Source organism: Diachasma alloeum, unplaced genomic scaffold (assembly GCF_001412515.2).
Source record: "Diachasma alloeum isolate Michigan unplaced genomic scaffold, Dall2.0 Dall_scaffold_00406, whole genome shotgun sequence".
NCBI classification, from domain to species: Eukaryota; Metazoa; Arthropoda; class Insecta; order Hymenoptera; family Braconidae; genus Diachasma; species Diachasma alloeum.
This window is the reverse complement of record NW_021680545.1, coordinates 704,953-723,261: the sequence shown is the minus strand read 5'-3', so window position 1 is coordinate 723,261 and position 18,309 is coordinate 704,953. Positions and strand designations below refer to the sequence as shown.

The window sequence follows — 18,309 nt, the reverse complement described above, 5'->3', positions numbered from 1 at the left end:
GGGGGGGGGGGGGGGGGGGGGGGGGGGGTTTGGGGAAAATAGAGAAGAGAATGGGAAAGGGTTGGGGAAATGTGGGGGTGGACTTTCCTCTGTCATTTCCGAGCTATCTACTCATGCATGAATAGAAATTTTTCCTTGCCAAAAGAATTCACGATGGATTGCATCAATATGGTTCCACAAATATCTGCGGAAGGGTAAGGTTTTGAGAAATTCATCAAACGATGTTTTCGATGGGGGATTTCATGGAAAACAAAAAAATTGTTACAGTAGTTTTCAATAATTCTAATAGTTCCTGAGAGATTGACAGAGTTATTGCAATAGCAATTTTTGTTGTTTCCGTCTTACGCATTTTGTGACAAGGAAGTTAATTCTTAACATATTCATAAAATAAAGAATGGAAAAGCATTCAGGAAATGTGGATTTTCTTTGTCATTTATAATCCATCCCATGCATAAATGAAAATTTTTCGTTCTCCAGAGAATTCATGATTAGTAAATTAATTTTATTCCACAAATATCTGTGGAAGGATAAGGTTTAGAGAAATTCATCAAAAGATCTGCTTTATGGAGGATTTCATGGAAAATAAAGAAGTTCTTACAGTGTTTTTCAATAATTCTAATAGTTCCTGAGATGTTCAAAGAATAATGGCAACACTAATTTTTGTAATTTCCCTCTCTAGCATTTTGTGTCGAGAAAATTGATTCCTAAGATATTCATGTTGAATTAATTTAAAGAACTCATGTTGAATTAATTTAATTTCACTAATATCGTCCGAAGGATGGGGTTGAGAGAAATTTGTTAATGAATGCTTTTTGTGGAAAACTTTAAGGAGGAAAAAAATATCTTATAATGTTTTTCAACGAATCTCATAGGTCCTGAGATATTTGCAAAATAATTTCAACACTAATTCTTGTTCTTTCCGTTTTTAAAAAGGGAAAGAACAATAATACTGATCAGTAGTTGGCGACAAAAAAAGGTCATTCTGGAGAGATATTCAGACAAGTTGGAGTGATTACAAAGTTTTTTTATTGAGTTAGATAGAAACCATTGAAACGAATATTTTGAAAACAATAGAATTTTAATCGGTCCACTTGTTTTGAAGATATTCGTGAAATACGATTTAAAAACGAATTGCTTTTTCTCAAAAACTATTAGATCGATCGGTCTGAAATTTTGCGAAGCTAGTCCTCATTAAGACCTATAATCTGACAAAATTTCAGATTTTTCGGAATTACTTTAGCCACTTAATTACTCGATTTTCTAAAAATTCACAACCGGGAAGATGGATATGCTCCCATATAGACATGGTCCCCAAACTTCCTATTTTTACGTTTCAGACCATTTTACATAATTTCCCATGAAAATTACAGAATGTGAAAATTGGACGAGTACAATGTTTCCATTCGGAAGCAAATAACGAATTGGAACGAATTAGACAAAATTGGAGATGGATTTTTGTTCGTCAATTGCAATCCATTTGATTTAGGATTTTGAGAAATTCATTAGAGGCCCTTTTTATGGAGAATTATAGATAGAACAAACAAAGTCTTGCCATTTTCCAATAAATCCAATAATTCTTCAGATATTTACTGAATAATTGCCGCAGCAATTTGGTTCTTTCCCTTTTCAGCATTTCGCGACAAAAAAGTTGATTTGCAAGTTATTCATAAAATAATTTTAACACAACAGAAATAATCTTCACAAGAACGGATTCCGTTCGGCGAATTTTGCTCGAAAAATGATTGGTTTCTAGGCAGTTAAAGGCCAAATAACTCAACCTGAACAATTTTCCCCTTTTCAGTAATTGTTTTTACCCGCTGCTATATATCAAAATAACTGACAAATCTCCACCATTGATTTTTTTTCTCTCTCCTTCTTCATACATAGAACAATCCGTGGACTGCAGGAAGGGAGCGTTGCTCTCGTAAAGCCATAATTTATTCGACTCCTCGACTCTAGGCAACGCGCGCTGTCGCAAGAGCCTAACGCTGGAACACTCTCACACGGCGCCTTTTATTCGCAAGTGTATACATTTTGCCTGACTCTCTCATTTTCTTTCTTTCTCCCGTGTGTACTTTCCGGGAGACTGACGCGTAATACAACTCGAGCCACTTAATAAGCTGATTTGATTCGTTGGTATTCTAATGCCCCTCAAGAGTTTCTTCGATTCTCTGAATCACAATTGAAATTATTCAAAGAGAATTTTTTTATCGCCTTACGTAAACGCTTGATTGATAATAGTTCTTTTTACATAATTTTTTGCTAGTGTTTTTTCTTCGTTCATTCCACGGTGATTGAAAAAAAAATCTATTTCCTTGCGTTTATACTCATCACTTTCGCCATTGATGGTGACAGATACCTTTCCAAGTGGTCTTCGTCTTTTCTTTACGCACTCCACGACGACTTTCATTCTCGTGGCGCTCGGCTGCGGATGAGTACGCATACATATTAAATCTCATCTGCCGACCCACACATTCTTTGCCAAAGTGACTCACTCGCTTCCGTGAGTCTATTACGTGGGCGCTCGATAGGGGAAGTCCACGAATAAGATATAATATCGATACAGTTTCGATTGTTCAGTGAAATCAAATGGGTCACGTTTTAAAACTCATTCAACTATTTTTTTTTCTTGTGATTCTTATTTATTGGCGTACGCTTAGAACATGTTGATTCGTCATGGGAAAAGAGTCATGGTCAACTTGTTACTAGGATGGCTACTTAGTAAACTAGTCATGTCGATTCATCGATACATTATCGATGCTACCGATCGTTTCGATCGGTTATGTTTAAACGAGTAAATTATTTTAACATTATTCAGTTAACGCTAGAGGCAGTTTGAAGGGAACTGAATCATGGAGCATTTCTGTCTGAATTTTTTAATGCATGATTTTAGACAGCCTTAACCCTAGTCTGGCCACCATACGCGATCCTGGGACTTGGTCACCTCCGTAAAGATTCGCCGCAGCGTTATTTAGACTCCAACGTTTCCGAATTCACTCTACACTGTTCGGGCGCGTTTAGCGACTTCCCGGCAACGTCGCGTAACGGGCAATTTCATTTAACACTCCGTTGGTCGCGCAATGAGCGCCGGGCCGCACTTTTTCCAATTTGTTAAATTACACTACACTAACGCCTCAGAAAAATTAGAACAAATTTGACATCTCATTTGAAAGTGTCTAGAAGCCCTACTAATGAACATATCCGCCAAAAATATCATAAGTAGTTACATTTTAAAATTCTTATTCCGAAACTCCGGGGCGTGTTTCGTGTATAAGGAGACTATATAATTAAAGGTAACACTGAACATAACAATCTCACGGAACTTCTTCAAGTATACGATCTAGATCACTTTTGATTTTTTCAGATTATTCCTAGATCTTTCAAATTTATCATTATGTCCATTTATGCTGGTGCGGCGCAGCGCTTACGGCACGACCAACGGCGGCGTCTGTAACTTTTGCGCGACCAACGTCCGGCTTCGCCTCGGGCCGCTAATTTATTACTCATGAAAATTCCGTCTCACTCGTATCGAAATATACTATTTCCAAGTTGTAAAATTTAAAGAATCAATCCACCTTCCTCACATTGGAAATTTACGTTTTGTATTTATCCTAATTCAATATTGATAGTCAAAAGAACCGAAAGAACTACAACTCCATGCTACAGGTTGGAGCCAGTTTTTATTTTTGTCATCTATTGAAGAAACTTCAATGTGAAAAAATATCATTTTTGAACACAACATTGCATTCAAGAAAAAATGACCTGAATCTTCAATTTGCACCTGAATTTGAATTTTTCTGAACTTCCACGGAATAATTGAACCGAGATTTACAAAAAAAATCAGATAAAAATTCTCAATATAATAATAATAATAATAATAATAATAATAATATGCAATCGAGACGTGAAAATTTAAGATCGTTTCGAATTCAATGGAACCTTTGTTGGGAATTCCAATTGAAAATTCTAATCAATACATCTAAAAACATGAACAGGTCGAAACGCCGGCACAACGTAAATAAAAGATAAAATAAACTGAGCGATAAACCAAAGAATCGGAAACGATTGCTGAAAAAAAACATAAAATTGTAAACTGGAAAATTAAAAAATCAATTTTCACAGAACTAAATATTCCAAGTCCATGTTTCGATGGAAAAGAGCAAATGGAGAATAATTGGTCAGTAGTAATTTTCGATAAATGGAGCCTAATATGCCACTGTAAGCGTTGTCCTTCACAACTCCCATAAACTCTCAACTACGAGAAATCCAATAAATCGATCGTAGCTGATTGTCAAGAGTGATACAATCCGCGATGCTGTTTGCAAGTCACAACATATTTATTTCACAAATGGAAATATAGTTAGTGTTGTCTGCCCTTCTCGGGAATATATTTTACATTATGATGAAAAAGTGAGACAGCAAACAATGATCGGTATATGTACGACCAGCGGATGATGATTAACAACTCCGGCCTATCTCGAATCGGAGGAGCTCAATCGATTAATTCACGATACGGTTATATACCTGACGGTGTATGAGAAACTCCCGTGGTCTATTGTACGTTGTTAATTATGTCGATGGCTCTAATCGACGGTGAAGAATCGACCGGAACGATATTTTGATCTAGACCTCCTGGGTTTGTTCTGAAAAACTAGCTTTTCACCAAGTAGAGATATATTCGGGATGTTTGCGTCATTGTGGTACATTTCTACCGCGTGTTGCTGTGTCATTATCGGTAACAGTGAGATTTGGAGGGAAAGGGGACGGGCTTTCACTGATTCATTGATTATTATCGAGACGATAAGGTGACATCAATGTACTGTCAGGTTTTTTGATTACTTCGCGATGGACTAATTGGATGAGGGAATCAGCAGTAATAAATTTGTTTCATTACTTATAAATTTTGGTTTTACCTTTTTTTGACGAAAATGGCATTTCGTTATACCCAGCAAAACGGTTCTTTTAAATCAAATAAAAATCTTTACTTAAAATGTTTTACCTATTTCAAGAATATTTTTGTTACAAATGAATAAACTTATTTACTTGCTTTAAGAAAAAGTATTTAATATTATTAAACAAACCATTTATTTATCTCAAATAAAATTTTTATTACATTTGAAAAAACAATTTATTTAGTTGAACGAAATAGTAAGAAGTATTTTTAAAAAATCACATTTTCGCGTATTTTGTGAAAGAATTTCGAAAGTGTGTTTCAACAATATTCGTGGGCTATGGGGAAAAAGGTCGTATGAACCTAATCCAAGAATCGTAAAATCTGGACGATTTAAGCTCTCTAGAATCATTCTGATCCAATTTTTGATTACATTTTTTATTCCAGTATATACGATCTTCTTTTATCATCATCTCATTGATAGTGAATCCATAGAACAGAAATTTCTTTCCCCCCTCCCTCCTCCTAAATGCTGGACGTGATGTATGTACAGCCCCTAATAATTATGGCATATTTTTCGTTCAAGCGTTTTGAATTTTATTACCAACTCAAAACGATAATCAATTTTTGGCATCAAACAAATATTTATTCAACTCAAAGAAAAAATTTATTGGATTCAAATAAACATTTATTAATATTTAAAACATAATTATTTAACATAAACAAAACTTTGAAGAAATTTTTTTATTTATTTTGAAAAAAAATTATTCGGCATTATTTAAATAAACTTATTTATTTGGTTCAAATAAATCATTTTTCTGTGTGTAATCATAGGTTTCAGAATGTTTTCCTGGAAGGATCAAATGAAACATTTTTGTAGGAGACATAAATTTGTAATAACAAATTCCTTTCATCTGAATGATTGAAATATTGATGTGATAATTAATTATCCACATTCACTGGGATAATTTTTGATGGAATACAGGGTAAATTTTACAGTTTCGGCACACTCAGTAAATTTTCCCGGGTCAACGGAGAAAAATTCACTATTCGTCTCGCACTTTTTCTCCGATATAAGGTGAAAAGTTCTGAAAATCGAGTTTGCTCTACGATTACTTGACTTGTACGGTAATTTTTCTCTCTTTTTTCTCCGCGCAGTGCAATTGCCCTATCTCTCTAGATTTGCAGATATTCATCGAGATCCATTGAAAATATCACAAGTATTTCCAGAGTCTCATCAATCACCCACTTCGAATTTGAAATACCTTCATTCAATGAATGACCGCAATCTGAACCTTATCAATTCTCAATTTATGAAGTCTCGGAACCAGATTCTCCACACTCAGAAGAGGAATGTCCCTATCTCTGCACATGGAGATAATCATCTGAAACTACTTCTTCTATTACAGATATTTTTGACTGAAGATATCACAATTATTTCCCGATCCTCATTAATTATCAGGCTTTAATTTATTTTGAGATGCCTAAGTTGACTGAAAATTTTTAACTGGAATTTACGTTACACTTCTTGGAAATTTCATCAAGTGACAGCTCCCCTGTATTTTAAGTAATTTCTCATTAAAGATTTACAATTTAATGAAAAATTAATTGAATTCGGTGCTGAATACAGTGAATACTCCCTACGATTTCAGTTGGGGAAATTAACTTCCCCCACCATTAACAATCTGAGCATGCGTGAGTAATGCGTGCGTTCCTCTGCGCGATAGGAATGCGCAGTATGATTACTGGTAGAACGGGAGGATTGGAACAGGCAGATTGTCCGTTATCTCTGTCCGTTCCTCTTTTCTCAGTCAAAACATCGACGTATATGAATGGGGGCTTCCCGATCACTTAAATTCTTGGAATTCTTACCCCCGTAGCTGAAATCTCAGGGAGTATTCTCTGTATCCATGTTTGGCTTGACAATTCAATCCAGTTGAGGAACTTTCGTCTTCCAGCTGTTCAAAAACTCAGAACTGCATTGAATTCTTAGTGAAATTTAGATTTTGATATTTTTTCCCCCCAAAACCGAATTTTCGACAAGTTTCAAGGGCATCTTCATCGAAAGATACACTTCACCGAAATTTCACGAAGTCTTGTCATTGAAAGTTCTTAAATTAATGAAAAAAGTGATAAAAACTGCGAATTTTAGTTCAACTATTTCATGAATATTGATAGAAATCGGAAAAAATCAGTTGAATGTCGAGAAGAGTGAGGTAAAGTGAATGTTTGTGAGCCATTTTAATTTTTGACATCTCTATTTATGAACAGATGTTGGGATTTTCATGCGAGAAAAAGTGTTTCCTTTCGTCCCACCTTCTCAATCAATTGAAAATTTTGTATTATTTGATACAAATATTCACGTTTTTATTAAAAATTTAAGTTAGTTAAGTTCTCGTCTTCATGCTGCCGAAAAATTTGAAATTTCATCAAATTTTCAGTGAAATTAGGAACTTCATGATTGATTTTCCTCCTAAATTAAATTTAATCTCTCTCTCCTGAAAATTACTACCAATCCCTTCATGAAATTTCAATTTTTTTCTCACAAGGTTGAATAAATCACAAAACGTAAACACAAAGAGGAAAGTTGGATAAAAATTACCTAGAAAATCGTGGCAAATTTTAGTGCACGAAAGGTAATCGTGGAGCGAAATATAATTCAATGAAAAAGTTCCAGTTTGTAGAGAATATTTTACGACTCATTCGATAAAAAAAACGCTCTATGGATGCAAAAATTATCCTCCTATAGTAAAATTTCCCACATCAGTAGGGTATTTTTTTCTTGCACCCATCATGATCATGATCATGGGAATGTATTGAAGTGAAATTTTACCGAACCCGTTCGGCAAAAAATTATTCTCCGTTACAGAAAAATTACAATGCAGGGTAAATTTTACAGTTTCGGCACAAATTACCCTCACGTTTTCACGGAGGGAAATCCCCTATTCGTCTCGCACTTTTCCCCCGATATAGTGTGAAAAGTACTGAAAATCGAGTTTGCTCCACGATTATTTGACTTGTTCGCTAATTTTTCTTCAACCTTTTTCTCCCTGTAGAAGACAAAATCTCAATCTTATTAATTTCTAATTTTTTGAAGCCTCGGAACTCCAGCCTAAAATGCAATAGCCTATGAAATAAGCCACACGTTATGGAAAGTCGTTTAATATTTACTATCTACCGCTGGCCTCCATTGGCACTAGTCATTAGGCATTCGCGATAGTCGTCTGATGCCAATTCGTAGAAAAATATATTTGAATACAAATGTTCCTCCCCTCTCTCCTCAGCGCTCATTACCGCTGCACAAAACCTCCTCCGCTCCTCTGAAATTGACTTCCACGCAAGTATAGCTGAGTCATCAGTAAAAAAGATGCATAAATAAATACGAACGTGCGTTTCAATTTTTTTCCCTCACTTGTTCAAAAACTCAAGCTGGATAAATCAAGAGAGGCAGATGCGATAGTATGGGGTTAGTTAATCGTGCGTAGACTCCTGCAGGTGCCGTAATATCTAATGAGGCCATTAGCACGCTGTGCACCGCCGGAGATTTCAACGAGCGTTTATGACAACTGATGGCCTCCTGTGCTTCTGGTACCTCCTTCCCTCCCCCATTTAGGGGCATACAAGTGTATTTACAAGAGTGAGACATTACGAAATAATATTATAATTTCGCAAATGATGAGTAATGTCAGAGTAGTTTACTCCTGCAGCGGTGATTGTACACATCGATTATCACTCATTACCATTAAATTCTATTCCTGGAGTAATTTATGGATAAGACGTGGTGTATAGAGAGAAAATAATTTGAGAAATCATTGCGGGTTTGAATATTAAAAATCATGATATAATATTCCAAGTAAGGAAGGAGGGATTTAGTTTTATGAATCTGGTCGGGACTTCTTGAGAAAGGGTATGAAAATAATTTCCTTTTCCCTTCGAGTTTCCATCATATTCTCTTGTTGTATCTGATATCTCATGTTCTATTTGCATGCAGCAAATAGATTTGAAACTTTATTATAACAGCTGGAGTAAATCAGGTATTCCTTTTGATTATTTGATGGAATTTCTATGAACTTTCATGTTATCTTGTCAAATTTTCAAACAAGAAGTATTTTCAGAAGAACGACGTTGAATTTTATTCAGAAGAGAAAAATCAGGCAATTACAAATTTCATTTCAATGAAAATTTAATGGAATTCCGAATTTTTTAGCAACTGGAAGAGGAGAATTCTCCAAGTGACTTGATATTTAATCAAAACCTTCAATACCAAATTATAGTGAATTATCAAATTCTTAATTTTTTTGGATGTTATCCCTTTTAGAATCAAATCATATCTCTTTCAATGAACAATCAACACAATCAACAGTTGTTGAATGATTTCAATTTCAATTTATTATTAATTATTGAAGGTGAAGTAACAACTTATATCAATCTGTCATTATGTGATCATTCCTGAAATTTTAAAACTTAATCCATTGAACTCTTAAACTGCGATCCATAAATGTAAACAAATAATTAATTGAACATCGGCTCGTTGCAGACATTTAAAAATTATTATTGAACAACCAATCTAATCAAAATACCTCAAGTCTGACCTTCATTTAAAGAAACCTTATAAATTTGAAAATAACCTGAGTGAAATTATTTGCAACTCAAGAGTATCGTTAACGTGATACAACAAAACGTGTTTTTTTGTTTCACATCAATGATTTGTGCCGAAACTGTAAAATTTACCTTGCATTGCATTAAAAATTATTCCAGTAAACATGAATGATTGCATAATATTGCGTGTAATTTTCCTGTAATGGAGAATGATTTTTTACTGGACGTGTTCGGTACAATTTCACTTCCATTTGTCCCCGTGACCTTCAGATGGCTGCGACAAAAAAAAACCTTACAGATGTGGGGAATTTTACTGTACAGGAGGATAATTTTTGCATCCATAGATATTTTTTTTAGCCAACGAATCGTAAAATATCTTCCTCAAACAGGTATTTTTTCACTGAATTACATTTTGCTCCAAGATTACCTTTCGTACAGTAAAATTTGCCACGATTTTCTGAGTAATTTTTATCCAACTTTTCTCTCCGTGTATGACTGTAAATATTAACTGAAAACTGAAGAATTCATTGACCTGCATTTTTCTGATTCCTATCGTTTTTTAGGAATAATTGGACTGGGATTTACAGTTTCCATTGATTATTTGTTTGACACAGTATGGATTTTCAATAACGAAATTTCTTCAAGTTTCACCTAAACCTCCATTTTATACACATTTTCAAAAAGAGTATCGCAGATTTTACCCAGAAATTGTTCAACGGAATTTCAAGAACTTGATTTAATTTTCTTTGTGATTACTGATTATAAAAGAACAAGGATTGCTGCTGATGAGTCCCTGGTGTCCGAAAAGTTTTACATTTGCTTCAAATTTAACAGAGTTTAGTTCTTTCAATGATCCCCAAATTGACAGTTTTTGCCATTAGACTTTGAATATGGTCCAATATGAGATTCGAGGCTGTAATTATAATTTTCTAATTTTTCCCTTTTTCACAATTTCTCATTTTATTTGTCAATTATTTTTATTACGGGAGAATAATCCTTGGATGAACAAAAATATAGTGTTTTTTTTCATAGAGAGGTATGGGGGGGGGGGGCAGGGGTCATGTAAACGACATTGTGTAACCTGATAAATAATATTATCTAATGTGGATTCACAACAGATGAAATCAATGCAGCGTAAGAAATCAAAGGAATCAGAACTGTGATGCATAGGTATAAATTTAACGCTCGTTACTTCTCCATTAATTTCAGTATGATGATGGGTTGAAAGTCTGGTGAAATTCTGCGGTTTGGTATCTAGTTCAAAGCGAAAGTTCCAATATTTATAGTACTGAAATTGTTATAACCACTTGTATTGTTTCGTTTTACTTTATGATTGACTACTCCAATGATTTTTTTCAAATTCCTTTTATTTCCTTTCAGATTCATGTGATGCTGCTGCAGAGAGATCCTACGGTGAGTTTTTTCCTTGAATAATACAATTCCTACAATTCGTGAATATTCATCGTTACGAAATCCCTCGGACTTCGTTGGAATTGGGAGAGAACAAAAGAGTTTAAAGAATACAAAAAAAACGCAAACACACCGGTATCCTTTGTTTCTCATGCCGACAGAGATTGCTCCTCTCGCAATCATCTCGTTCTATGAAGTTATCCGAAAGGTATATCGTTGTCATCTCCAATAATAAGAGAAAACCCCTAAGAAGAGAGAGCAACAATAGGATAAAACGAAATGAAATAAGAGAGACGAAAAAAAATTGACACAAAAATGATAAATGACGAAACTTTTCGTCTTTCCGTGTCAAATTTCATTTCATTTATTCGATTATCATGAATATACTTTTTTCACCCAACTGTCCCTGGGCGCATTCGCAATTTCACCGTAGCCCTGGCAACTCCTCAACATCCACAAAGCGATCCATCTTCATTGGGGTCGAGCTGTGTCTTGCGACCCGGGGGTTGCAAAAAGTCAAACTGCATCCGGTCTGAATGCCTCTCCTCATATCTGTTATTCTTTTTACCCTCTCCCCCACCCCTCAAAAACTCCATACCACCGTCATCGTACAAAATTCAAGCGTTATATACGATTCGTCGACTCGTGTTTTGTCCCAGCAGATTATGATTACCTTAGCCGTAGCTAATATCACGCAATAATGCCCGCTGAGACACGTTTCCAACTTTAACAATTCAAGGTACCCAAAGTTATACGATAATGACCTTACCACGAAACACGACATTCTAAATGCCGGAAGCGTCCAGGGCGGTCGGCCCAACAGCCCAGAATCCACCGGCAGAAAAAAAAAGTTCTCACTCCCCTCGTCTGATTTTTCGTATCATCTTTTATTTTCATGGCTTTGACGGAATCAACAGGTCGGTGTTATACATTCCTTCAAAGTGTTTTGAATCCACCCTCGAAGGGAGCATGAATCCCGTGCGCGATTCTCCGCTGAAGGGTGTCTAATGCCTGTGTGTCTGCAGAGGTCCTCCGACTTACCACCTAAAAACGCTGGAGAGTTCCTGACAGTCGATTAGGGCAAGATGGTAGACCGGGTCGTAACCCCCATGGAAAACTTAAAATAACATCGTTCCATCATCCTCCTTGTCTCCCGACGACAGCCAACAGACTACTTTCGTATTCCCCGCGTTGTCCAGGGGTTCCTCCCCTCTCTCGTCACCATCTCCACACCCCAAAAATATCTCTCTCCCGTTTTCCACCTCCTTTACACATGCTGATACCCACCGTAACACTTGTTCCTCCTCCTCTCCATTCTCCATCTGAAAATGTACTCACAAAAGGGTTAAATAAGATCTGTAAGTTATGTATTGGCGTGTCGAAGTTGAGCACCTCTTGGATGCTCATTACACTGTGTCCCGCCCTCGGCGGCTGGTAATCAGGGTGTGGGCCGAGGTGGGGGCGGTGGGTGACCTCGCCCGGGGCCTTTACTCTTCCCCCAACGTCCTTCCCGAGACTGCCGTCCTCTCCACCTCTTTCTCTCTTCCTTGCAGCCAAGGGTTTATCCTTTCCAATGACTCGATCTTCCTCACTCTGATCCTCCTCACCTCCTCCCATGTACTCCAAACCAAAGTGGTCCTATCTTTCTCTCATCTGACTACCTGCCAAGTGCCGGGTTATCCACTCTCTCTTGCTGCGTGCGGTCTTCTCCGTTCACCAATCCACCTCGGGTACTTTGCATTCACGTCGTATCGATCCACCCGAGGAAATTAAAGGAAGTAGACGGTAGATACATACCCTTCACACCTGGATACCAAGATCTCAATTGACCTTGAGCTTAAATTCACCAAGTTCAAGTATTTTTATAGTAATTTTTTTTAATATTCGTTGTTTCGGGAAAATTAGATGGCTCGAGGCGATTTACGAAAACGATTAGAGCCATGCAATTTTTTGGGGTGCGAAGATAAACCACAGTGTATGTGTGTGTTATGTTTTTCGGGGATAATAATAATGACCAGCGGGTATGTCTTCTCGAGCAGGAAATGGTGTGGTGGCAGATGGCGACGAGGTTAAAAGCGATATAATAAGGAGGGAAGAGGCTCTCAACGATGAAAGACACTGTACAGTCATACGGCATCAACGAAGGTAAGAGTCTTCTTCCAGTTGACTCGCACGCGTCTTCCATTCGCTAACGGTTGGCGCATTTTTTTTGCAAACGACTTATTATCTATGCAGAAGAGCGCACTGAGTCAAGTAGCTAAAGAAATTGTCGTGTCAACTTTATGCAGATGGATTAAATAGTATTCTCAGGAAGAATAAGTTTTTTCCTATTCAATTAGGGGGATTGATTAATGCTGTTTGTGTAAATCGTGTAAATGGCAGGAGGAGTTCCCGGAAGACGATAACGATCCTGGGTGAAGAAGTGATGGGAGTGAGGATCGATGGATGTGATTTCAAGCGTTTAGAATCGTCTGCTATTATTGATATACGATTGGATTATCGTACGACTTTATGTCGCACAGGCTGGGTGTTCGGGGGACGGTGGAGGCTGGTAACCAGTTGAAGGATATTATGTACATGGATGTACAGCATTTAGAGATATTTTCCACGAGTGCACCGGTACTGACGACTAGGCCGTTACGATTCCTTCATCTTTTTATATCGCTATGATACTTCTCCTTGAGGACTTCCCAGAACTATCTGGGTAGACTGGCATCTCAAACACGTCTGATGGTTGGCTGGAGAAAAAACATTAACGCTAGGATCAGCTTGGTGCAAAGTAATGGAGGATTCATTCGATTTTTATTTTGTGCAGGTTTGGAGGGGGGATAATTAAATGGATTGTAGTTAGGAATTTGATGATCAACATGATAAGGACTGATATGGACGATAATCTGGGTTGTCGACGTATGCGGAGTCGACTCTTTGTATATAACAGATGAAGGCTGTAGTGAGCGCAAAAAGTTGGATGAAGTTGGTTTCGCATGATCAGTCATAGCTAGCAGAGAGCGATAGCTCATCAGATCCTCATTACACTTGAGGAATTCGTCGAGATAATCAGGACTATCAGGATAATATCTATATACTGAATGTAGAGAAGAAATGAAGGAGGAACAAAAGAATCATTTCCTTGGTCATCATCAAGACATTTGGGCCAGATTAAATTGTAATGAATCAATGGAACACATTCAGTATCAAGTGCACATATCTTCAAATTTCTCAGGCGAGCATCTAACCAGAACAACGTCATTCCTGCCCAATTCATAGAACCATCTCCTTGAGATAATCCAACAATTATTTAAAAAAGTGCGATGAAAACTTGATGATTCTATCGCGTTACCAACATCATCTTCTTTCCGATAATTCTCGGAATGTGTCGCCCTGTTCAACTCACTTGAAGTATCAGTCATAGTTAGCAGATAGCGATACCTCATAATATCCTCATTACACTCAAGGAATTCGCTCAGTTATTCAGGACAAGGTGATGTATCAAAAGAATATCTCTATTGAATATTGCTTCAAAAAAGATGAGGAATGAAATATTCATTTCCTCGTTCATTATCAAGCCATTTGGATCAGATTAAATCATAATGAATCAAGGAAATGTTCCATTGATCATTTAGTATCAAGTGCACAGATCTTCAAATTTCTCAGCGAAACATCTAACCAAAACATGTACTTGAGACGCTCCAACACTACTTCAAAAATATTCAATGAAAAGTTGATGATTTTACCATGTTATTACCATCTTCTTTCCGATAATTCTTGGAATGTGTCGCCCTGTCCAACTCACCTGAACTCTCAGTCCTAGTTAGCAGATAGCGATACCTCATAAAATCCTCATTACACTCAAGGAATTCGCCCAATTATTCAGGAGAAGCTGACATATCAAAGTGATGTCTCTGTTGAATATTAATTGAAAATGTATGATGAACAAAAGATTCATTTCCTCGGTCATCATCGAGCCATTTGAACCCATCAGATTAAATGGTACTAAATTAAGAGATCATTCAATGTCAAATGCACATATCTTCAAGGCTCCCAGCGAAGCATTCAACCCAAACAACGTTCCTCCTGACCAATTCATGAAAAACATCTCATTCACAGGTAATGAACCACTTGTGTCCGTGGAATTTTAAACGATGCTTTCTCCTATGATTATCGAGTTTCATGGATAAAAAACTTTAAGCACTGCACAATGTGGTAACAGAGTGATTAAAGTTTTTTAGTTTCTGAAAGTTGACTATAGAGACGAGGACGAGTATAAAATTCAATACATGGAAGGCGTACGTCAAACGTAGATATCTTCAAACCTTCCAGCAAAACATTCAACCAAAACAAGGTTCCCCCTGACCAATTCAGGAAAAGTATCTCATTAAGAGGTAACCAACCACTTGTGTCTGTGTACAATTCTGAATAGTGTTTTCTTCCATGATTATCCCGTTTTCATGAATAAAAAACTCCAGGCACGAAGGGATTGAAGTTTTTTGGTGATAACACGAGGACGATTATAAAATTCAACCCATGCAAGGGCTACCCTTACCACATAAAACACTCCAACACATCCTTAAAAATGTTCAGTGAAAACTTGACGATTCTATCACGTTATCACTGCCATCTACTTCCCGTTAATGTCGAAAATGTGTCGTTCTGTTCAGTCTACCTGAGGTATAGTACACCGATGTGTTCTGCGAGGGTGGGCTCCGAGGTACTCGTGCCATTCAGTCCCAGGCCATTAAGGCACCCTCGCAGCAGCACTCTGAAAAAAGGTATAAGAGGCTGGTAAAAAAAACCTGCCTGTTACTTACGCTTCCCTTTTTTGCTCAATTCCAAAGGTCTACGCAAATTCTCAACGATCCTTCTGGATAGGTGAAGGCAGGTAGAATCAAGGCGCACTGGTAGAGTGAAGACTGAGCTCCTCTGATGAGTGGATCAAACGAATGGATGGAATATCCATCGGTTATGATTTGCGGCATTGGCTCTCAAGGAGTTTGCGATCGTCAGTAATGCGGGTACAACGTCCTCGTAGCTTGTAAGAAGCACTGATCACTCGTCCTCCTCAGGGGAATGATCCTCCGAGTCCGCATACATTGTGACACAAACGGCGCGTCTTCTCTGATCCGACCATTCCCTCAAGGAATACTGAATCTGGAATCATGAATGAACTATGCGGGGAATACGAGGTGGAAGAGTCCCAAAGGCGGCCTATTATTTAGCATAGCCACTTTTTCAGCTCCCGCACACACATGGGAGAAAGCCCATCCGATTGTCGGCAACCTGTAGCACGGTCTTTGTGATTCCGAAACCCAATGGGATGATGACGATGCAAACCGATGGGATATAGGGACCTTATTCATATACATGTATGTGTTTATGTATATATATGTATAACTGGAGCACATAACTGGAGGTCCTAATGGACATGGATCAAGGGTTTATTCCTCTATTTTTGGACATGTTTGGATTTATGGTTATAATAATGTGGATATTCTTTGAAATTGTCTTGAAGTGCTTGCATGAATCACAGAGGAAAAAGTTTCGATTTTCAGGGACATTGTCACCAATTTTCAGAGTAATGTCACTGATTATCAGGGTCATTCTAGTCAGTGTCCAGTATCACCAATAACAGGGGATAGATTTCTGGAAATCAGTGACCTATCCCAGGAAATCAGTGACATATTTTTGAAAATCATTGTGTCTCTGAAAATCCAAACTTTCTTTTCTCTGTAATTTGTCTACAAATGTGTAAAGTAATGATTGAAGTATTTCTGGCCTTGGGGATTTCCAAGTTCTTTGGCTATTTTTTCTCCAGTGAAATTATTTTTTACTTTTGTAGTCGAACATGAGAGCTTTCATTCGAGCTCCATTCGACCCGAAGTTTCCGGACATTTTACAATGAATTTATTATTTAAACTTTGCAGGTCTGAATTTGAATCTTTATATTGAACTGTTAGAAAAAATTTTATAAAATCTTAAAAAAAAAAATGATAGTTTACTTTTGGAAGAAGATCGAAGAAATGATTTACAAATTGCAGTTTTTCAAAATGACAAGCATTTCCTACAAATAGTTTATAAACAATCAATTTTCCACCATAAAAATTATTTTTTCGGAATCGTAACAAATTTATTCATATTCAGAATTTTAACAGAAATTGATTTCATGCCTTAAAAAATGAGGTTTCCGAAAGTTTAAACAATTTTAATCATTTATTTCCAAACAAAGAGTGTTAAAAAAAATAATAATTCTGTGGAAAATGTCATTTGAATAACGCTCAATATTCACAATCTTTTTCTACTTTTTTCCCGCAATTTAATTGAAAAATTTGTTGATTAAAAATGGTTGAATCCATAGTGTGATCTGTACCAAACTGTAAAAGATACTTGAATATCCTTAATTTTTGTAGATTTTTAACTTATTTCAAATAGAGAGTAATATATTTGAATTGATACTTGATCCAAGTCAATTTGAATTTGGTCGTCGAATCTGCTGCTAACGAGTTGGACCTAACCTGAATGAATTTATTATGTCGGTTTGCACATTTTTTAGTGACTTAATTGAAGGCATCAATTTTCGTGAAATCAGTCAATTCTCGACATGATTCAGAAATTCCCCATTGGATGAAATTTTCCATAATTTTGCAAGAATCCTGCACTAATTACCCAGAACATTTTCATAGCAAGGAAATCCCAGAATCTTAATAGTTTTCTGTTGAAATTCGTTACCAAGAATAGTCATTCATCCTACAGTGGAGAAAATCACTCCATCGTTAAAGATATCATTTATCCATTTTCTTCGATCCGAATCAAAGGAAATATTACAATAAACCCAACGATCCTTTTTATCGATTATCCTCTCAAGCGTCCTGTGGTTGAGAGAAACGCCGATTACCACGGCCGTTGATCTGGAAAATGACTATTAATGACTCTCGGTAAGATCTGCATCTTTCATCAGCCACGACTGAATAAGGGCCTCCCGGATCGATGCGGTACACAGGCCATAGCGTGAGAGCCCTCATCGTTTCGGTGATGTTTCTTAAAAGCCAAAGTAGTAAAGATGAACCTCACAGCACGCAGGGGTATCTTCCTATTACACCGGATACACAAATCAGCCGGTCAAGTTAAAACCAATCACTTAAACTTCAGATCTACCATTAACAAAGCCCATAATTATGCGTAATTGAATACAGCCGATCAGGCGGAAAAAGTTTTCACAATTCTAAACTCCAGGAAAAATGCACAATTATTCGCCATTCACATCCCTCGGGGGCACATTTTCCCACTAGATGCCAGAAGCTTTGGTGTACGTGATCCATTTGCCCAGTGTACAAGACGCGTTTCGTTTAAGAAATCGCATGACGTTTGTCTATTAATCAAACTTTATATATCATCATTCGCCTTTATACAGAATG

At 36.9% G+C, this 18,309-nt stretch overlaps 1 protein-coding gene across 1 annotated transcript in view; it reads left to right on the top strand.

Annotated features, from left to right (window-relative positions):
- LOC107042052 (POU domain protein 2) overlaps positions 1-18,309 on the top strand; it is a 155,001-nt gene that overhangs the window by 16,620 nt on the left and 120,072 nt on the right. The window contains exon 2 of the mRNA XM_015262921.1: positions 10,871-10,903. Within this exon, the coding sequence (XP_015118407.1) occupies positions 10,871-10,903 (33 nt within the window). The remainder of the gene's footprint in view (positions 1-10,870; positions 10,904-18,309) is intronic.